A 23,751-nucleotide genomic window follows, 5' to 3' on the forward strand; every position below is an offset into this window, starting at 1 on the left:
CTTAAAAATGAACAGGATGCAGTGAAACTCTGTGATTTTGAGTGTAAAATGTGGATGATATTTCAGAATGAAGTCATGATAAAAGATATTCACAAATAATCATATACACAAAATTTCAAAAGGCTGGAGTCTTTATATCTATAGATAGAACAATAGATATATAGAATGATAGCTAGAAAGATAGAACAATAGAATGATGGAGCAAATGATAAATGACAGAACAACAGAACGATAGAACGATAGAACGATAGAACGATAGATAGATAGATAGATAGATAGATAGATAGATAGATAGATAGATAGATAGATAGATAGATAGATAGATAGATAGATAGATAGATAATTTTGAATCCACATTGAATACCCCCATGTGTGTGAGAGAAAAAGAGAAATAGCTGTTCTAGGTCACAGATGACACACCTGTGCCTCTTGCCTTCAAGCTTCACAGCCACCCAAAACCTGACAGCCCATAATTTCCGAAACTGTGCATTCCCTGAAACAGCAGCCCTGACAGTCTGACCATGAAGAAAACCCTCCCTCCTCCACCTCCTCACCGTTAACATCTTGAGTGTTCATGCGTGTGTGCATTATAAGAGTAAAAACACCTGACACAGCCAAAGTCAGCATGTCCTTACCCATAATGCCCCCCTGATAATGACATTGTTGCTCTGTTATTAACTATTTCATTTCAGAGTCACTCAGGCAGTGAGAGTGCGAAAAAGGTTAATGAATGCTTGTCTATGCGGATAGTGAACTCCTCTCCCCATTTCTGTGCAGTACAAGACTAATGTAATTATACACAATGTTACCATGACACACACACACACACACACACACTCATGCCTGCACACAGTTGTGCTGTATCAGTCATCACACAGCTGTTACAGAGAACCGTACAAATACACATTCATGTAAATTACAGTTCAAGTAGGTGCTCTATCTAAATGATTGGACATCAAGCCTTCAAATGTTTTTTTTGAATCATTTCCTTTCCCTTTTCCACGTCTTCACAGCCCTAGTCTTTGAGTCACATGGTGGAGGAACGAGGGAACGGGCAAGAGGAGGGAAGGGGGAGGGAATCAACCCAAAATATTAATCAAATAGATGCAGCACGATTAGAATCATAAGGCCACAAGGATGGACAGTGAGAGAAATGAGGAAAGAGAGAGAGAGATGGGAGCTATACGAAAATTAACTGAAGTGCATGACAGGCCAACCATTTAAATATGTGGGTGCAAATTCTAGAAATTGGATAATATCTTTATTTAGAAAAACTGTTTCCCCTAAATAACATAACATAGTTGCTATGACCTTACACTGTACAAAAGTGATTACCTGCAGTTTTAACTTTCACAAAATATTTCACCCAGAAATGAAAATTCTGTCATTACTTACTCACCCACATATCATTCCAAACCTTTATCACTTTCTTTCCTCAGTCGAGCATAAAAGAAGATATTTGATATTTGTGGGTTTTTTTCTGTCCATACAATGGTAACCTATATGACATCAAAACAATTTGGTTACCAACGTTCTTCAAAATATATTCTTTTATGTTTCACAGAAGAAAGACAGTCACACAGGTTTGAAATAACATAAGGTATGTTTGTCAGATTATAACAGCAATGTTGCATATATTAACTGTTCTTCTGGGTAACTAAAAAGTCACCACTTTTACATCTCTTGTATCAGTTTTTGTCATACAAACGTAACTGGAACCATTTTCATCTCTATTTTTGAATGTACTGAAAATCACCTTAGAGGACCTTTTGTTAATATTGCTGTAATATTGTTGCAGTGTTCATCTTGTTGGTCATCCAGTTGTTTTTTTGTATATTGTAGGGACGTGCATCTCCATAACTGAGGCCAGTGTGATAACACATATTGATGCATAGCCAATGATACAATATATTAAATATACATATGAAGCAACTAGGTGCAATGCGATATGATTCATCACGATGCAGTGCGATCTGATTTCGAGTTGATTCAAATCAATGTGATTCAATGCAATATGATACAATGGAAAAAATATGATGCTATGCAAATCAATATGGTATAGACAGTTCACTTTTATTTTTTTATTTATATTTTCTTTATTTTACAAATTGCATTATTTTTTTATCAAAATTTCCATCTCTCGTATAAAATCCAAAGTGCTTCCAAACATTGGATTTGTAATTATTTGGTGGAAGATGACTTTCAGGACACGCCTCGGTCTCCGTAGTGTTGTGATTTGTCATATTCACATAGCAGCAGTGATCAGAGAATGTGCTTGAGAAATGGTTTAGAGAAGAGAAATCAATCTATATAAAATATAAAAGTGAATTTTTTTCACTTTCTAAATAATAAAATATAGTGCATATCCAAAGTTCTGTAGATGAAAACTCTAAATGGCAGCTTATTGGTTCCTTTTGTATCAGCAGCCAATGAGCTTGCTGCTCAACATTTAAATATTACTGATTGCTGTAGCAGTTGCAGTGCGCTTAAGAAACCCTCCACCTTCCCCAGCTCCACCTGTATAGATCTGCTATATGGTGATTTGTGTATGCTATATGGGGGTTATTCCATATGTGTTTCATGTGCAGCAGCAGTATTTCTTACATGCTCACAGCAGCATGTTGTGGATGTATTGGCAGTAGCAAGTCTCAGTACTTGATCTGCCGCAGCAGCAGCAGCAGTAGCAGTAGCGTATCAGATCTCTTCCGCCAAAACCAAACACATTAATATAATTGCCATGTACATTGCCATACTAAACCCTCAGAGAGTTGTAATGATAGAACTACTATTAATTATATATAAATAAATATTTTTTTACCAATGCAAATATGTTAAAAACGATGCATTGCGATACAAATGGCAACTTGTATCTGATGCACCAATATGAATCATTGCATCTTACCATCCCTATTTTATTGCAATGTACTATATTTCATTTTTTCTTAGTGGAAGCTTTAGGATGACATGACTGGTAAAGGTTATAACATGTTTTTAACACAAATTATTTCTGCAGTAATGGCTATACATTATCACTTACACATTTTAGCATATATTCCAAAGAGGCATGTGGCACACACTGAGGATTGGATAGAGATGATGGGGAGAAAAAGGATTCAGAGCAGAAGAGAAGAATTGTTGTGATAGTAAGCTGACTTTGAGAGGAAGCAAGAGATGGGTTGGGGTGGTGAGATAAAAGCACAAGATTAGAACCTGTTTGGATCCTGTATCAGGCATATTTTGAACAGCAGCACAAGTGAAACAGTCAGCAGAGCAGAGGAGAATGAGAGAAAGAAGAGGGGAGGGGAGAGGAGAGCAGGTCTAGGATGGAGGGAGGGAGGAAGGGAGGGAGGGTGTTATGCTTACGGTATGTGACAGAGGGAAAGAGAGAGAGAAGAGGAGGAGGAGCGGAGGGAAAGGTATCATCAGCAGCAACAGCAGTGCAGCACAAAGATGAAAAGAACAGGAAGGTGTGGAGAGAGAGTGCAAGAGAGAGAGAAAAGAGAGGATGAGGTTAGAAGAAGACTGAGCCCTTTGCCGTAGACATGACCACGGGCTCATCAGTCAACTGGACGTAACCTTGACGATCCTCGTCTGCTGCTGCTGCTGCCACACACTGGAGCACAGCCGATAGTGTGTGTATGTGTCTGTGTGTGTGTGCGAGGGTGTGCTCAGGCGTTGCTATGAGATTCAGAGACCCGCCTCATCATCCGTGTGCTCTTGCATATGTGCTCCTTTAGCGTTCAGCTCAACTAATGGGAAAAGAGAGCCTGCAGTGACCGTCAAGTAAGTGAGTGTGTGTGAGTTTGAGTTGAGTGAGCATGTGGAGGAAAGGGTAGAAAAGGTCAGATAGGTGTAGAGAGTGTGTATTTGTAGCACAGGGTACGATGCAAGAGCCGGTAGAGCGTTCTACACCCTGAGAGAGAGATAACACAGTGAAGGTGGCCAGTGTGTGTGCGTGTGTGAGAGACTGAGAGATGCAGTATGGTTGAAGTCTTTCAGCCTCAGCATCATCAGATTTTCTGCTGCAGATGCTACACTAGCTCATCTCCACACTAGAGCGCTACCCTGACACACACGCACGCTCAGACGCACACAGCTGCGGCTTCAAGAGGAGCCCCAAGAATCCCATCAAAGGTCAGCTGAGGGACACTGGAAGAGTTGCCGAGGGCAAAGGTTGTGACAGCTGAGGCTGAAGGTCAGAGGAGGAGTGAGAGCCATAAGAGTGGCATCATGGGCGAGTGGACTATACTGGAGAGATTGCTGGAGGCTGCGGTGCAGCAGCACTCTACTATGATCGGCAGGTAAGAGCTGTAGTGCAACACACACCTCACAAAAGGACTGTGCACTGATAAAACCTAATGTATGATGGTTCAATTTGATCACATAAGTGTTTTTTACTGTATTTTGATCAATTAAATCCAGCATTGGTGAGCATAAGAGACTTCTTTCAGAAACATTTTAAAATCTTTTTTATACAGAAATAAATACAAATATGTCCTTGGTCATTTTAGAACTGTATTCATTCCTCCCAGTCTTTTTCTTTAATGCAAAATAAATTGTCAGTAATCAATAGGCTGCATTATGAGCTTTAAAGACCCAGAGATTTACTATTAATAAAGAGATGGCTGCTAAAAATGAACAGTTAATATAAAGCGTATTGACAAATAAGGGAAGAATATTGCAGATCCATTACCACATTAACACACACCCACCCACACTAACCATGTGTGTCATGAAGGCATGTTGAGATTGGGAGCTCAAAGTGTGCACATTTGTGTGTGTGTGTCAGACTTGAGTAAGCACTACTCTCTGCTGTGCTCATTAACCTTAACTGCAGGTACCCCACATCAATGGCACGTCCTTCTCCTGTCTGTGAGAGGTTGTGTGGGTTGTGGCACAGAGGGCATCTAAGGGAGCTTGTGCAGGACACTTAAGTGTATGTATTTTGTTTCTACGCACACATACTGAATATTGCATTCCAGGCGATGGTTGTGAGAAAAACATGTTCATGTAATCTAGTCGATCACAACACTTTCCTCATACAATGACAATTTATCAGGCATCTCATCATCAATGTCTTTTCACTTCTTTTATGTATTAACTTTACAGTTTTAGATTTTAATAATTGTTTTCTTATTAAGTATTTTGTCAAACATGCCTCTCAACAGATGTCTTTTTACAGAAGTGTTTTTTTTAATCTAATGAATCTTCATCATGTAAAAGAATACTGATTTTACCTTAGGTGATGTAATAAACTTCCATCAGTCCAGCACTGCTTAAACCAGCAGTCAATCACTTAACATCAATCGATCACAAAACATCTGACACTAAATGGAAAGCTGACCTGCCATCGTTTAATGAATCCTTAATGTGGGTTTGTCTGAGGTTAGCAAACTGTTTCATACATTATGTAACACTATATATGAGGGAAATGCAGACAACACACATTTGTTATTCTATTATGGTTGGAACCTTCTATTGACTTCTGTTGTTTTCACACTGAGCTAATAATATTTTCCTTCCTCTAACCTTAAACCTAACCCTTATGAACACCTTTCTGCATGTTAAAATTTTCATAAATACATTATTTAGAGGGTTTATTAAGTTGTTTCTTCATCGAGACAATTGACTCTTTTTAAAAAGTTTGTACTATACATGTAGGGACATTTGTGTCACACAATGTAGACAAAACCAGATCCACATGCACACACATAGATTGATGCAAAGACACACAACTTGTTTTTCAAAAGGCGGAGCTGTTTTGGAATTTGCATGGCAGTGTTGTGTTGTTGAAAACACGTGTCTGCTAATATATGTGTGGGTGTGTGAGGTAATCAGAGTGTTCTTCTTTCTGTTCCTTTGAGGTCTGATCAAGCATTTGAGACCGGAATCATAGCGACAGAATGAATAAATGAATGAACAGATGAATAAAGCCTCTACTATCATTCATCAGCCGCTGCAATCCCTCCCTCAGAACACACAGAGAGACAAACACACATCGCAGCGCAGCCACTTTCAGTCTCAGGCTTTAGGAGTATTGTCCCACACACTCACACTCTGTTCTTTTTCTCGCTGGGAGAGAGTCTAAATGGTTCAGAGCAGTTTGATCTTTCTTAACTAAATTTATCCTAACAAAAGCACAAGCAAAGACTTGTATGTGTGGCTGTATGTGCATGCTTGCAGTTGAAAGCTGATCTGTTGTAGTCAATATTTTCTTCCCGCCATTGTTTGGAGTGGTCACAACAGTGTAATCTATACCATTCTCCATTTACTGTTTGATCTGGACAACATATGGGTCAGCAGAACAAACAGACACACACACACACACACACACACATACACATTTCATTACTATAACACGTCCCTATGTTTTGCGGCTATAGTCACGTTAAATATTCTTTACAGATTAAATATAGAAAGAACCGTCACTTTCTTTCTATCTTGCATAATCTCTTGCCACACACGCACATGGACACACCTCCTGTGCAAACGCAGATGATTAAGCGGCACCTGTGAGATGGAAGCAGAGAGAGTAATGTGCTCATATATCACTCGATCTTTATTGCAGCACTTGAAAGGGGAACGAAATAAACAAGCACCATATTCAATTCAATGCAAGTATATGTATAGCACATTTTCTAAAATATATTATTTCAAAGCTGTTTTAAAAAAAAAATCTTGTTTCAGTTTTACAATTACAAAGTCTCCATCTTTAATAATTAGCAACTATACTAATTACTTAGAAATTTATCACTAACCTCATTCCTTTTAAAAAAAGAAATCAATATTTGTACATATGCAATACAATTTATATTTTTATTTTATTTATTTATTAACTAACACACACACACACACACACACACACACACACACACACACACACACACACACACACACACACACACACACACACACACACAGAGAGATAACCGTTTTTTTAACATGGCTAATAATAAGAAATATTTATTGAGCACCTAACCAAATCAGCATATTAGAATGATTTCAGAAGGATCATGTGACATTAAAGACTGGAGAAATGGCTGCTGAAAATTCAGCTTTGCCATCACATGAATAAATTACATTTATTCAAATAGAAATAATACTTGTAAATATTACTATTTTTACTGTATTCTAATCAAATAAATGCAGCCTTTGTGAGCATTAAAGACTTTTTTCAAAAAGATTAAAGAAACTTAACTTTAGAAATGTAGTATTGAGGGGGAACCTGGAAGTAATGCACCATGCTGTACTGACAGAACTACAGGAACTTTATTTAAAAGTAAAAATTATCACAGCCCTTCATTCTTTCTTATCATATCAAACACACACACACACACACACACACACATACAGACATTGTGAGTGTGTAGCTCAGCATGATTTGATCTGTGTACAAATTGTTTTTCTGAAGTCATGGTGCACGCATACAACTAACATTACATCTCATTTTCGCATCCTTTCATCTACTTAGTTGGTTTTGTCTCTCGGGAATTCATTTTTTTCTTCACTTGTCTTCTTTCATTTTTTTCATTTAGGATGTAGGGCAGTACTAGTTGTATCTTGTTTGAAGTAGGAAGTCTTTATTGACACAGAGGAGAGACAGAAAAGGAGAAAGAGAGCGAGTGAGTTAGTGGAAGAGAAAGAGAGCATGTGAGGTAAATCTCTAGAGTGATAGTCATTTACAAACACATATCTGTCCTGGTGTCCTCATTTTCCATGTTTGAATAAGTGTGTGTGTGTGTGTTGTGGTTCATTTAGCTATCCTTTGGAGACAAGTGTGTCTACAGCAGTTATTTAAATATGATAAAGCATCCCTTTGGGGACATTTGAGGATGTCCTCATTTGGAGTATCAGTTTATAATATTTTTTTTACTAAGAATGCAAAAATGCTAAAATGCAAAAAAAGAAAAAAAAGAAAAAAAAGGAAAAACAACAACAACAGGTAAAGTTGGGGTTAAAGACATTACAATTAGCTGTTTATAAAAACATCAACTGTGATGCCTTGATTTTGATAGCTCAGTACACATCCATGCATAAATGAGAAAAAGCACAGGTTCTTCATATTAGGTGCTTCTGTGGAGAGGCAGAGGGGCACCGAGACACATGACACAGGTCAGGTCAGCTGTAAAAAATCAGATGGTCAGCTATAAATACATGGCTAGGAGATGCTTTCCTACCAAGGACATTGTTTATATGAAGAATGAGTGTGTTTTGATGTGGAGAAAGAGAGAAGATGGAGAGAGAGACAGAGAAAGTGAGCTGAAAATCTCAGAAAAGCTCTCAAAGTTCATGAATAATTGATGTGAGAAGATGCTGTTAGTTCTAGTAAACTTTTCTTGTTCTTTCTGGTCTGTAAAAATAAATACAAAACTTTTGGAACATTATTTCACCCAAATAAAATTGTGTGTTGTTGGTTTAGTGTACTTGGGAAATAAAATACATATATACTATACTTGCTTTGCATGTACTCTACAAAAAAGTCTTTTTGTCTTGTTTTCCAGTATAAACATCTAAACATTTTTAAATCAAGAAACATTTATTTGAGGAAAAAACTCATTTATTTTTCTTTCCTTAATGGCATATTAATGATAATTTTTTCTGCTTTTAAGCTTAAATTCATTTATTTTTTATATATTTATTGGAATTTATTTTCTTGATCTAAAAAAAAGATCAAGACAAAAAAATGAGTAAGAACATATTTTTTTGTGCTTGAAAAGTGGAATGTGGGCACACATACTACATAAAGAAATAATGTGTTTAAAGGTCTGTGTGACTTTAAAAACAACAAAAGCACAGAAAGCTTGACAGTCTTATGACCAAACATGGAGCGAGTCAGTGTACCGTACACATTTCCAGCTGCTTGCTCACACACACACACACACACACACACACACACACACACAAAGCTCCACCATCACACACGCTCCATTCACTGTAAATTACACTGCTGCTAACTGACACGCTATACACAATATGTGTTACTGCACACACACCAGGTGCTTCAAAGGAGTCCTTCAGTACGTTTTATTTCCTGAGAATGCTGTTTCTCGGTACTTGCTCCCAGTCGTCTCTCTCCATCTGTCTCTCCGTATCTGTCTATTTGTTTCATTGCTCCTCTAGTCTGCCTCTGCCCATCTGTCTGTCTCCTCTTGCCTCCTTCCTTTTCTCGTCATATTCAAGCTCTTTCTTTCTCTCTCTTGAGTTCACCTTGAAATGTCTCTCTTTCTCATTTCCTGTGTTTTTCATCATCCCCTGTTTCCACACTTTTAGTATGTAGGTTTATTCCTTCCTGTGCCCTTGGTACACCTACTTGCTCTCATTCTCTCTCATTCCAGGCTCTACTCTTTCCTCTCTTTCCCAATATTCCATCAATCATTCCTTTCTCCCTCCCTCCCTCCTTATCGCTCTCTCTCTCTCTCTCTCTGGTACAGTGCAGAGTGCTGAGTGGCTCACTGTGGTTGCTATAGTAACGGCAGCAGGGTGTGGGGGATGTGCTGCTAATTTAAAGACCCACCAGGGCCTTTGGTCATTGACACAGCGGAGAAGAGCTAACGTTAGTTTTTTTTTCATATCCTACGGTAATTATTATTAAGTGTTATATAAAGGTTACACCATCTGCCGTTTGAACCGAGAAACATCTCTTGCTGTTATACTACAGTAAAGTGCCGCTGAGTTTGATCAAGAGTCATAACTGTCCTACTTAGCGCAGCGCAAATGTTCACCATATGTCTATTAAAATCAGTGCTAACCGTCCTAGACAGCACTGAGCCAACATTAGTCTGTCTGATTCAGAGCACAAATTATTTCTCATTATTCTTTTCACATTCATGTTCTCTGTAATGATTTTAAAATAGTCTTTCTATAATGAAGAATTTTATGCCATGAACCAAATCAACCAGCTCTGGAATTAATCACAACATTGTGAATCTTGATTTGAAGACAAAGAAATAAAAGAGAAAAAGGTACAAGAGTGTGTATTCAAATTCTTTTTTGAGGCAATAAACTATGCATCCCTTGAAGAATAGAAAATAATGCCATTAAATAACTCACTTTTCAACAAATATATGAAAATACATATAAAACAATATGTACAAATATAAAAACCAGTCTATTTTTTTGCATTGACTGCCCATAACTGCCCTAATATTGTATAAACAGCTGTCCTTATGAAAATGAATTTCTTAAAATGAAGCAGGAATGCCTTCATCACTTCAATTCATTCACTTTCATTCTCTACGTTTAATTAAGTCTGGAAGGAGGAAATTTCACTTAAGACTCTCCACCACTGATAAAAAGCAAAAGCAGTTTGTCTTCATAACTCTCTATCCAGTAAAATACACTACTGTTCAAATGTTTGGGGGCCTTTTAATCTTTTTTAATGAATACTTTTATTCAGCAAGAGTTTATTAAAATGATCAAAGGGGCAGTGAAGATATTTATTTTATTACAAAACATTCTTTAACACTATTGCATTTTCCACAAAAATAAAAAGCAGCACAACTGTACTGGCTGCTGAAAATTCAGCTGTTCTTAATCAAACAAATGAACCTTAGTGAGAGCATAAAAACTTCTTAATATGCCAACTGAATAACAACAATACAAAATATAGAAAATAACAATTATTTTATTATTTATTGCCACACAACCAGGGCTGGTGCTCAATGTTTCTACAAATTTATGCAAGTTTACTGTAAAATGGCACTATGTTCAGTTACAAGGACAGTCTCCATTGAAAAACCTGGGGTTAAGTGCTGTGCTCACGGGCACATATTTCAAGCATCGCCCAATGCAACCTTTTCGTTACCAACCCAGATCTTCAGCCACTAAGCTACACCACCCAATATGCTAAAAATAAGCTGAGGGACTCGGACTGAGGGCTATATGAATCATTCTTTAAGGATGAACAGAAAATGCCATTGTTGCAGAGTTAGTAGCTTAACACAGTCGACAGGACCTAAATGAAGTACTTTATGATTATAAGTCTCAATACTAAATGCAATATACTGTATATGTATTATATAGCTCACACTATATGTGTGTGTGTGTGTGTGTGTGTGTGTGTGTGTGTGTGTGTGTGTGTGTGTGTGTGTGTGTGTGTGTGTGTGTGTGTGTGTGTGTGTGTGTGAGCGAGAGAGAAAGAAAATGTATGTGCTCATGCATCAAGACCAGCCTGCAATGAAATAACGTCATGGCTGGTACTAGAGCAAGGTTATTGTGAGTGAAGGACGGTCTCAGCACAAGGGTGTGTGTGGATATGTGTGTGTAGGTGTGTGTGAGGAAAAGAGCTAGACAGACTGAGGAAGATTTGTGTGCTCAGGCTGCATCTGTTGAGAGAGACAGTGTGTGTGAAGCAGAAGGGTGGAGATGTTTCGCTCTAAATGGCACACTCACGTGAGTCCCATGCGTGAAGCTTCAATTGTGCTTCTCCTCAGGACACTCACGTTGTGTGTTGTATGTCACATTAGTATGCTGCATGTTTCATTGTGAGATCACACATCTCCTCTTTCTCTATGATCAGATAAGTCTGAGTCTGTGCTTGTGTGTTGATTTCTCTGTGTGTGTGTGTGTGTGTGCTTCTTCATTCATTTTTTCACTGAGTTCTAATTTAAGCTTGCAAAGAGCTGATAAGAGAGCAGAGATGGGGACAGTCGTCCCAACACAAACTCTGATGGCCTTGATGCAGTATGCCCCAGTTATCATAAGCAGGGAACATATGCCTGCACACACGTGAATGAAAGTTACAACATAAAAGGTGTTCTTGAATGGTCTTCAGCACATCAATAAAGATGAAGTGTGTAATTTCTGTGCCACTAGTCCAGAGCCCTGTACATCACTTGCAGAATTTTTTTTTAAAAAATGTATTTGTCCCCTCATTTTAGTTAAATTGTGGCAACATTGTCTTAATTCATTCCCACAGTACATTAATTCTCTCCCTTGATTTATTGCCACAATTTACCCAAATTAATACAAAGGAGCAGAGTAGTACAACATGTCCACAATTTGGCTAAAACAAAGGAATAAATGAATGAAGTCGTGTGAACTAATTCTTAATTTGGGGCCACAATATCTTTTATTTATCCCCAGCTTGTCATATCCAGGTCTCTGTGCATTAGCCCAACTATTAGATGTTTTTGACTTCAAATATGGCTGACCATACAGATCGGCTAGGTTTGTCACATTGAGTTAAAAAAGGAGCTGTCAAGTCAGATACTTTCTTCTACCTGTAGTAACCCTTCTTCCTGGGAAGTTGTGGCCTAATGGTTAGAGAGTCGGACTCCCAATCGAAGGGTTGTGAGTTCGAGTCTCGGGCCGGCAGGAATTGTGGGTGGGGGGAGTGCATGTACAGTTCTCTCTCCACCTTCAATACCATGACTTAGGTGCCCTTGAGCAAGGCATCAACCCCCAACTGCTCCCCGGGCGCCGCAGCATAAATGGCTGCCCACTGCTCCGGGTGTGTGTTCACAGTGTGTGTGTGTGTTCACTGCTCTGTGTGTGTGCACTTCGGATGGGTTAAATGCAGAGCACGAATTCTGAGTATGGGTCACCATACTTGGCTGAATGTCACGTCACATGGTATTTGCTTTCTTTAGTGCAGATGAAATGGAATAGATGCAATATTTGTCAAATAAAACAGTAGGACTACTAATTTAACATATGAATTTGGAAAAAAATATAATAATACGTTAAAATTAAGGCATTTAACACACATTTAACATTAAGATTACATGAAAATAATATTTACTTTTTGGTCTTTGCAGTATTACATTACAAGTCAAACAAACCTAATGATTTTTTGTCAAACAGGCAACCAAACTGCCATTAGTCATACCAATTGATAGCCCTGCCACAAATTTACATTGGTTGAATCAGCGTCAAGCTGGTCAATTAAAAAAAGTAGGAAAATATGGAATGTAGGGGAAATAGGAATGGCTTACTTTTCATATCAAGCTGAAATAGAAACATGTTTTTTTTTTTTTTTTTTAATTTAAGCATAAAATGAGGAGCAGGTAATTTAGAAATGCTAAATGCCTGCATTACCTCTGCTTCTTAAAGTAATTACTCACTATTTGTCATGTGTTTTGTGCATTTGTGAGATAAAGGGAGTTAGAAAAGCAGTTTAACGCTGTGCCATTGAATGAAAAAATGAACTCTAATCCTTTTCTTCTCGCTTTTTCTTCCTTCCCCTCTTCAATCCTGTCTCTACCACTGCTTCCTCTGCTTCTTTCTGTCTCTTCTTTTCTCTCCTCTAAAGGATCCTGCTGACAGTGGTGGTGATATTCCGGATCCTGATCGTGGGTATAGTGGGAGAGAAGGTGTACGAGGATGAACAGATTATGTTTATCTGTAACACGCTGCAACCGGGTTGCAACCAGGCCTGCTACGATAAAGCCTTCCCTATCTCCCATATCCGTTACTGGGTTTTCCAGATCATCTTGGTGTGTACGCCCAGCCTCTGTTTTATCACTTACTCAGTGCACCAGTCAGCCAAGCACAAAGATCGCAGTTACACACTCCTGCACGGCCCGTACATCGACCACGGACATGGGCCGAGCCGCAAGTACCGCAACATCAACGGTATCCTGGTGCACCCAGAAAGCAAAGACGACCGCGACTGTCTGGATTTGAAAGACATTCCCAACATTCCGCAAGGGGTCACATACTCCAAAAGTGCCAAGATCCGTCAGCAGGAGGGCATCTCTCGTTTCTATGTCATACAAGTGGTGTTCCGGAACGTTCTGGAAATCGGCTTTCTCGCTGGCCAGTACTTCCTGTATGGATTCAACGTTCCCGCCATGTTTGAGTGCGACCGCTACCCTTGCGTGAAGGAGGTCGAATGCTATGTGTCACGTCCCACAGAGAAGACAGTTTTCCTGGTGTTCATGTTCGCAGTTAGTGGGATCTGCGTGGTGCTAAATTTGGCTGAGCTCAATCATCTGGGCTGGCGGAAGATTAAGACTGCCATCCGTGGTGTCCAGGCTCGCAGGAAGTCCATTTGTGAGATCCGGAAAAAGGATGTGTCCCACCTTTCCTCTGTGCCTAACCTGGGCCGCACCCAGTCTAGTGAATCAGCCTATGTCTGACAGCAAATAGGGGAGGGGCTTAGGCGAGGTTGGGAGTGGCTGACAAGGCGTCAGCCACGCCCTGTGCTGCAGACTTGACATTGCAAATTTTATGCATAGTTTGGACAGGGTGAAAGAAGGGTGGGGTGAAAACAAAAAAGCAAAAGGACTGGAGTAAATCAGATTTGGCATTCTAAACTTTATGGAGAATAAAACTGCTTTTTTCGGATTTTAATGATGAGCGCTGGGGAACAGAGCGGGACTTAGTAGGGATACTTAGTAGACAAACACATTTACACCACACACACTCACACACATAATGATTTCCCTGAGCCCTGCTTAACAACAAAAGTCTTCCAACAGAAAAAGAGAAATTTAAGAAAAAAAAACAGATTTGAGTTGCTTGATGTCAAAAGAGATAGAAAGATGGAAGGATGAAGCTAGAGGGCAGCTCAGCATTGTAAAGTATGAAAAATGTTCCCCATGGTCAATGCTGAGACATCCCTCACATTTTGAACAACTGGAAAGAGAACAAAGGAGGACAAACAAAAGAGTATAAAACTGTACCTCAGCACAGACTCCTCTACGCCTCTCCCCTACTTGCTTTCTTTCATTTTCTGTCTCTTTTTGCATAGTTTTATAGATATAGCTATTAAGTATACAAGGCAAGAAGAGAAAACGAACATTTATCTACTGATGAGCCACCCCCATGTTTGCTGGAGGGCCATAAGAGATTCCATCCTCATGCAAAAATCAACATTAACACACCACTGTCCCCAGTCCAAATCCCGGAATTCCTCCATTCATTACTGTACATATCTCAGAATATCGATATTGCAGCATCCATGTATTTCACACATTGAAGTGTAGCTTTTGCCATTATTTAAAAAGAATTACACATTGATTGTCAAAAACAAAAAAGAAAGAAAGAAAAAAAAACTAAATTGTGGTGTTTATCTGCATTTGTTCTTTAATGGACAGGAAAAATAGTGATTTTATACTATGGGCATTTCCAGACAAAGGCATGTTACGATGCATCATTAGAATGGCTAGATAGTGTTACGAGCTGTGTATAGAAACACCCAATATGCACCCAATATTTTTGAGGTGTATTCTGAAGCATGTAAGAGGAGATCTATAGCTCAATGGGAATGGCAGAGAGAGTCTATACTGAGTAAGGCTCCAATGCAGCAATAATATATAAAGATATACATAAATTATAAATAAATATATGTCATAAAAATAAATGAATAAACTATTAAAGAAATAAATGAAATATAATGGCATAACGATTTCTTTGTTATATGATTATGCATGCGTGTGCACAAATGTGTATTTCCATCTAATGTGGCATGCTATGCTGAAGGGTTTTTGTCCAGGATGCAATCATTGCAGGGATAAAAGCGGTGAAAGCATAAATCAAAAACCAATACACAGCACTGGATCACCTGCATATAACACAGAAAATGTGTGTGTGTGTGTGTGTGTGTGTGTGTTTTACCTTGACCAAGTTGGAAAAGCATTCACACACTAAATAGATTTACACTATATGTGTTTTTTTTTGTTTGTTTCAACTATGCAGCCTCTCTGTGGGCATCTTTGTTGTGAGTAAGAGCAGAAACACATGCTTAAATAGTCTAAATGCCATCATTTAAAAAAAAAAAAAAGATGAATGTTTCCATCAATTGAATCTGATTGTTGACATGAGAAACCCACCTCAGTATAGAACTGTGCATTTTGGAGTTTATGCACATATCAAGCTTTTATATTCAGGATTTCTAAATTCAGATTTTCCATAAAAATTGTTGGATAGAAACTTAGTGAGTGTGAGCCACGACTAGCCAAATTAATCCCATGAGCTTGCCTAACATTACCAGTAAAGAGAGAAGCTGCTAAATTAAGACATTAGAAATGAAATGAAAAAAAGTGTAGATAAGACAATGTAATGGTTGCTAACTAATGTGGAATGAGTCAGAGCTCTTACACAAGCTAAGTATAGCTCCTATTGTCTGTGCTGCTGGCATCTTTTTTTCATATAGAGTACAAATGATTTTGCACTGCAACTAGGCCTATGTCTAATTCAGGACAAGTACCATCTTCAAAATTATTTCAAATTTAAATCATTAATACAGTTAAATAAATGTTTGGAAATAGGTCTTTTATCATATTTATGGTTGTTACCTGTAGATGATCGAAAGCCAATATCAGAATTCTGATGAAAATTGAAGTTTGAAAGACAAAGATTAACTAACACACAAATAAAAAAAAAAAAAAAAAAAAAAAAAAAACATGACAGTGCCTATATTATTTCTCTTTTCTCATATGTCATCTAGCACACCTAATCATTTGAGACTTCTACAAAAAACTAAGGGCTTTGGTCACATTATGACACTTGTTTCTTTCTGTTATATTGTGACTTTCCATTGACTACTTTTGTTGTATATTGAGTCAAACTTTTTTTCTTTCCACTCCCCTTAAATCTAACCATTACATGAACCTTTCTGCATTTTATGACTTTCATTTAGACATTATTTACTGTGTTTATTGAGCTGTTTTCCTCCTTTGGTCCCCACAATGTAGGCAAAAACTGATCCAAACACACACTTATTCTAACAAAACTCTTCTTCAAAAAGCTGCTTGTAGCTGTAAAACACATCCAAATGAACCTGACTTGTAAACACTGCAACGTGTGTAGTCAGTGAAGAAAACCTTTTATAGAAATAGTTGTTCAATTCATTTCAAGCTGTTTTCTTAGTATAAAATCTGCCAACAATGTACTTTGCGTCAACACTGACAGTTGTTTTTTGGTGACTCATGTCCTTACTAAGAAATGCATGCTGCTGTGAGCACCAAGTTGTGCTGAGGAACACTTAGATAGTTTCAATAATAACAGAAACATCTATTATTTACACAATAACAGTGATTCTGCAATCACACCCTCCTGTACACACCAGATGACTCATCATTAAAAATTAACTCCTACTGAGAGAGAGAGTGAAAGAGAAAGGCAATGGCAGAATGTGTGCTGCTGTAAATGAAATAGACAGTAGAGCGACGTGTATTTGGCTGCTAAACAAGTGAAAATGAAAGATGCACAGTATAACATGAACCTCTCTGACCTTTGATCTTGCTGACCTTTGACAGTGAAGCAAAATCTATTTTGGTCTGTAACTGCAAAGCAGTAAAACAACAGTAAGCAGAAGGAGCATTTGAGATGTCGTCATCAATAGCAGTTTATTTTGCTATTTCCTGATGTTTTCTAACATGAACTCTCTTTAATTAAAAAAAAAAAAAAAAAAAACATATTATGAACCAGTGCATAAATCGCATGAAGTGAAAACTGACAATTTTAAATATTAAATAAATTATAAAAGAGAGTTGGGTAAAAATCAGTGGTAAAGCGGGAATATTTCTAAATCGATTTGTCCTGTAATATTTCATTGTTATATTATTATAATCCTAATCCTCAAATCATGTTATCTAAGTGAGGATGACATTATAAGAGAGAGTTCATGGATTTGGAGGGCAAACAGAGAGAGGGACAAAGGGAAGAGAGACAGAAAGAGAGATGGTGAGAGCATTAAAGGAGATTAAACACAAAGGAGGAAATGAACTGAACAGAATTACAGAAAAACAGCGGCACCTGTCGTGATACTGGTTAGCCATTGGTGGAGGAGAGCAGCAAATAAAGTCAAGTGACCAAAGAGAGAATAATCACTGCTGGTTTTTGTTTAATTGAACATCATTAATAAAATGAACAGGGGACAAATGAATATTAAATGGTAACAACAACACTGTTTGTTAATATTATACAATGCCTAAACACTGTTAAATCTGGGAAAGAGTTTCACATGTTTGTGAATATAATGAAAATTATAAAGTTCAGCTTTAACTGTAATAGAATTGACCTGAAAACCCATCAATGAGTACATCAATACAATGAGAACCACATTAGAATGAAAAATCAATATATTGAAATCAATCAGTATATTTATACTCACATAGAGGATTTCACACACACACACACACACACACACACACACACACACACACACACACACACACACACACATTTAGATACAAAATCTCTTTGAAATAACAAATGTTAAAGATCAAAAATAATTTCTTTCTAAGAGATCTAAGGAGAGGAGTTCACCATAGAGAGAGAGAGAGAGAGACAGAGAGAGAGAGAGAGAGAGAAAGATGAAGGAAGAAAAAAAGAAGAAAAGGGAATCAGAAAGAATCGCATCAGAGGAGAAGAGCAGACCTAAATGCTCACAGCTAATCTGCTGCGCTCCAACTCCCAGACAAAACCGTACAGTAAAGCATACACATACGAGCGCTTAACACACTGTCTCTTCAGCTTCACATGTTCAGTGCTTTAAGTATTCTAGACCTCTCATGAATTTCCCTGTGTCTACCAGCATACTCTTGAGATCTGAATCTGAGTGTGAAGTATTACACCATACCTTTCCACATAACAGTGTTTTGCTCTGAGATTGCAAACACCGGAAAGATTTATTCTCTGGAACAAGAACCACAGTGTGATGAAAGTGTGTTCAGACAGGCATATAACAGCAAACAGCATCAAATATTTACCAGTAGAGGGAAAGTTACAGTCTAATCCCAGCTGTACTTAAGCAGCAGAACCAGACATTACGGTCCTTACATGACTCATGTGAATGATAAAAAGAGAGCGGAGAGAGATCAAGTTAGAGAGAGATGATAGATACATTTACATTTACATTATGCATTTAGCAGACGCTTTTATCCAAAGCGACTTACAGTGCATTCAGGCTCTACATTTTTTTAACAGTATGTTAGATAGCGACAGTAAGGATGTTCTGACATTCAGTAAAGGATCATTAGGGGGAAGACTACCACATACACCCATCAACAACACACACACATAAAAGGCCACATGTATAAAACCCCCATAAAATCACAATGATCTATATCACCAAAAAGTTAGAGTATGTGTACCATGAGCCTGACTGCTATTAAAACTGAGCCTTTTGATAAGGCCCACCCAAACTTCATGTCAACACAGGACAGAAAGCTACATTTTTCGATTTGTGTGTGTGTGTGTGTGTGTGTGTGTGTGTGTGTGTGTGTGTGTGTGCATGTTTTGTGATTTGATTTGACATACAGTACAGTGATTCTTACTTTACTGTTTTTTCTTTTAATCCACAAATTTTCCTTAAATTCTTCAGAATTCTCTCTGATATTTAAAACTTGAATATAAAATATATTATTAAATCTCTATTGCTACAAATGTGAGGCAGTGGCCTACCCACTTTATTTTTTCATTATTAAAGTAAGCTATTTCTTATGAATGTGCGAGACTGTCTTTGAGCAAGTCTGCTCTTAGGTTAAAAATAAGGTTGAAAGAGTGGCTTAGCTGTTCAGTGCTACATTGATTTAATAAATGGTGCAGAATAACTTGCACTTGGACAGGCCATCAAGATGCCCTTTTGGCAGGTATAAATGCAAACAAACATAAACAGAGATCAACTGCCAAGGTCACTGCAAGATAACAATGGGGAGAGTCGTTAACATGAGTTCTGTGAGCAGTGATGTGATTGGTGAGTTTTTGAAGAGTGGACCAGTGAACACTAGAGGTCTGTTACTCATTATCATTCTTAATTGGGTCACCTCTGCACTCAGAGAACCTTCCTTATAATCAGTGGGTCACAGAGAGTTATTTGTTTATTTTCATTTTACCTAGGGGATGGGAAAGTACTGCAGTTGGTTTGCAGAGATTTTTATTAAAGGGTTACTCCACCCCAAAATGAAAATTTTGTCATTAATCACTTACCCCCATGTTGTTCCAAACCCGTTAAAGCTCCATTCATCTTTGGAACACAATTTAAGATATTTTGGATGAAAACCTGGAGACTTGGGACTGTCCCATAGACTGCCAAATAAATAACAGTGTCAAGGTCGATAAAAGGTATGAAAATCGTCGTCAGAATACTCCATCTGCCATCAGACGTGCAATCAACAAGAACACTTTTTGTAAGCGAAGAAAACAATATCACTGTATGCTGTGTATGCTCTTCTGTATCATCCGCTCCACAAGGATGCGCTGTTTTCTTTCAAATCAAAGCTAAATACACGTAGAAACAGCGAATCCTTGTGGCGCGGATGATACAGAAGAGCATACACAGCATACAGTGATATGGAGAGACACAGAGGAGACCGTTGACAAAGGAATTGTTGAATAAAGTTGTTATTTTTGTTTTCTTCACTTACAAAAAAGTGTTCCTGTAACTTAATATAACCCAGATTGCACGTCTGATGGCAGATTGAGTATTCTGACGACGACTTTCATACCTTTTATGGACCTTGATACTGTTATTTACTTGGCAGTCTATGGGACAGTATCAGGGCTCCAGGTTTTCATCGAAAATATCTTAAATTGTGTTATGAAGGAGAACAGAGCTTTTACGGGTTTGGAAGGACATGGGGGTAAGTGATTAATGACAAACTTTTCATTTTGGGGTGGAGTATCCCTAAGCATATATAAATTAGTTTCATAACATAACATGATATATCCTGTTGCCAACAGGTGGCGCTATGATTATAACTGTATATTGGTCTGTATATTGAAAAAGAAAAAACTGAGCAATTCCAGTAGGGTCCTCGGACCATCTGTGTTCAGCCCCTAACAAGAAAAAATACTGTCTTTTTGTTATAGACAAATTTACAGATTTTTTATTTTTATTTTTTGACAATATCACACACCCTTAGGCACAGAAAATATCATTATCTTGGTATCAAACAATAGAAGTCATTGGAAAGTCCCTGACAAAAAAATAAAAACATATGTGAGTGTGCCAGCTGTATTAAAAAGCTAAGCAAAGGTGAAAGGGAGGGAGAGAGCACAAGATGGCGGTGTCTCTGTGAATTAGAGGATAGTAGCACTCAGGTATAACAGCAGCTGGAACAGACTGTTACATAACCTTACCTCAAGTATGAGCTTCATCATCAATATCAGCTTCTATAAAATTACTATGTTTAAATGTGCAACTACTAAATGAAAATACACAGACTGTATAGAGCCTGGCTAATGCTGGTTTTATACAAACTAATATTCTACTGGGAGGCAACATATATGATGAGTATTTGATTATACACACACCTAGATGACAAAACGATGATTGCTGTTATCTTTAACAAAGGGTGTTAATCATACTGGACTCCTCGGGTCTGGTTCAGAGTCCTCTGCAGTGCTGAGATGGACTCTGACTGTGTGGGCTGAGCTAGTTTTCCTCTACTAAACATTAACAAGCTAGCACACCGTTTCAAGTCCAAAGGCTTTTTATGCTGTAAACAAACCAAGCAGTTTAAAATATTCTTTATAAACATCATAAAACTGCACTCCAGGCAAGGGGTCCTTTTGTGCAGTCTAGATACAATTCCCCAGTTACAGGGCTGGGATGTATTTTACAAATATTGTTCTTTTGTGTGGGACTGTTGATTGTATATAGCGCAATGCAGGACTCTGCAGTACCGATTCAGAGTTAATACATTACTGAGAGTGTTACTGAGATTAGGAGCCTCTTATGGTAGTCTGTAAAGCGATATGTATGTGCGTGTGTGTGTGTGTCTTGAGGAATGACCAGAGGAAAGTGCAGTGGCAGCAGATCTGGACTGCAGCTCAGCACTCACCATCACCCCCCGTTAAAGCTCAACTCAACCCAGAGAAGGATTCTCCTACAGCTCCTCACTTACATTTAAATAATCGGCATGCTTATCCTAGACAAATTTGAACAGTACAGGATAATGCTGAACAACCCCATCTCTCTTTCACTCCTACATTAACACACAATTAATATGTTCACATACACATTATTGAATGGCCAATGCAGGCAGGCTAGGAATTCAAATGTGTGAGATACACATACATATTTCATACTTAATACCCATCCAGTATGCATTTGCACAAAGAAAATATGTGCATAGTCAATTGCAATAAAAATCGTCTTGACCGGCAAGACTTAACCAAAGCATAAGTAAACTATTATGTGCTTGGTGTGTAAAAGTCACCTACACTGTGCTGATTCCATAACTGAAGAGTTCCGTCCATTCACTTTCATGAATATTAGCACAAAAACTGTGCAGTTGAAGCTTCATGGAATAGGTTTCCATGGTCGGGCATCCATGGACAAGTACAATGCCAAGTGCCAGATTGAGTGGTGTAAAGCACACTGCCACTGGACTCTGGAGCAGTGGAAATGTGTTCTGTGATGAATCATGCTTCTCTGTTTGGCAGTCTAATTGGTTTCTCTGAGTTTGGCGAATGCTAGGGGAACATTACCTGCACATGACTGCATTGTGCCAACTGTAAAGAGGGATAATGGTATGGGTCTGTTTTTTAGACCACCTAGTTCCAGTCAAGAAAATTGTCTTGATGCTTCAGCATACCAAGAAATTTTGGACAATGCTATGCTTTCAATTTTGTAGGAACAGTTTGGAGAAGGTGCTTTTCTGTTCCAGCACGACTTGCCCCAGTGCACAAAGCAAGTTCAATAAAAACATGGTTGGATGAGTTTGGCATGGAAGAACTTGACTGGCCCACACAGAACCCTGACCTCAACCCCATCAAACACCTTTGGAACGGGCTGGATCAGAGATAGGGAGCCTTTTTATCCAACATCAGTATCTGACCTTACAAATGCTTGATGAATGTGCAAAAATTCCCAACAGAAACACTCCAAAATCTTGTGGAAAGCCTTCCCAGTAGAGTGGAATCTGTTGCAAAGGGGGGACTTAACGCCTATGTATTTAAAAGAGAAGAGTAATTTGTAGAAATATAATATAAGTTAAATATTTTCTTCCGTAATACTCACATCCTATTATTATATAATTAAAAAGACATTTTCTCTTAAAGAGTATATTGCACATAGCCCCATGCTGAGATCAATAGGTGGTCTCTGTAAGGCTGCATAAATTAAGTGCAGGGCTACTCTTATTTTCTAATTGCTCTTGACAGAGGCTGCGAACATCCATCTCAGTACAGACCACAGCACAAAAGACGTCACAGTAAACAGAGCAAAGCACAGCTCACAGTACAGCACAAAGAGAGGGAACAGTCCAGGCAATGAACGGTTGACAGAGCAGTGGAGCACAGAGAGGCACAGGGGTGTCTGAATATGGGTAGGAGATCAAGTTATAAATCAAAGAGAAAACATACCTATCGTGCCTCTCTGTCAATCATTTTTTTTATCTCACACTCCCTCTCTTCTAGAAGGAGACTGATGTGTATGGGAGTGGGTTTCTTATCTGAGGCATAAGGAGTCTGTCCTGCTGAAAAAAAAATGCAATGCAGATACACAGAGACTGAGAGAGAGATACAGAGAGTCAGTTAAAGTCTGTCAGTAATCCCCTCAAGTTCCAGTAATGCTCCATTCAGCTCAGCAACTTTTAGGATTCTTACATGCCCATGCACATACACATGTCTGGTTTTCTATCATGCTGGGGAGTTTTCATTGTTTTAATACTGAGTTAATGATATCATCTAACCCTAATCCTGGCTTTAAACCTTTCTACTGAAAAAAAAAGAAAAAAAAATCATTTTCATTAAATACTGTTTAGTGTGTTTATTACACTACTTTCATTGCAGAGACATTGGCTTTTAGGTTTTATATTCCAATTCCTGTGGGGACTTTTTTCCTCACAGTGTAAA

At 38.2% G+C, this 23,751-nt stretch overlaps 1 protein-coding gene across 2 annotated transcripts; it reads left to right on the plus strand.

Moving 5' to 3' along the window:
• The first annotated feature begins 3,400 nt into the window (after window positions 1-3,400).
• LOC109046692 (gap junction delta-2 protein-like) lies at window positions 3,401-15,608 on the plus strand. 2 transcript variants are annotated; one of them, XM_019064475.2, is made up of 3 exons: window positions 3,401-3,783; window positions 4,029-4,301; window positions 13,253-15,608. In XM_019064475.2, exons 2-3 carry the CDS (start codon window positions 4,231-4,233, stop codon window positions 14,079-14,081), a joined length of 900 nt encoding a protein of 299 aa, XP_018920020.1. In that variant the 5' UTR covers window positions 3,401-3,783; window positions 4,029-4,230; the 3' UTR covers window positions 14,082-15,608. The 2 variants fall into 2 exon arrangements, with proteins under 2 accessions (XP_018920020.1, XP_018920019.1); XM_019064474.2 differs by having other exon boundaries at window positions 3,401-4,301.
• Window positions 15,609-23,751: the final 8,143 nt, after the last annotated feature.

Source organism: Cyprinus carpio, chromosome B5, assembly GCF_018340385.1.
Source record: "Cyprinus carpio isolate SPL01 chromosome B5, ASM1834038v1, whole genome shotgun sequence".
In the NCBI taxonomy this organism is placed as follows: Eukaryota; Metazoa; Chordata; class Actinopteri; order Cypriniformes; family Cyprinidae; genus Cyprinus; species Cyprinus carpio.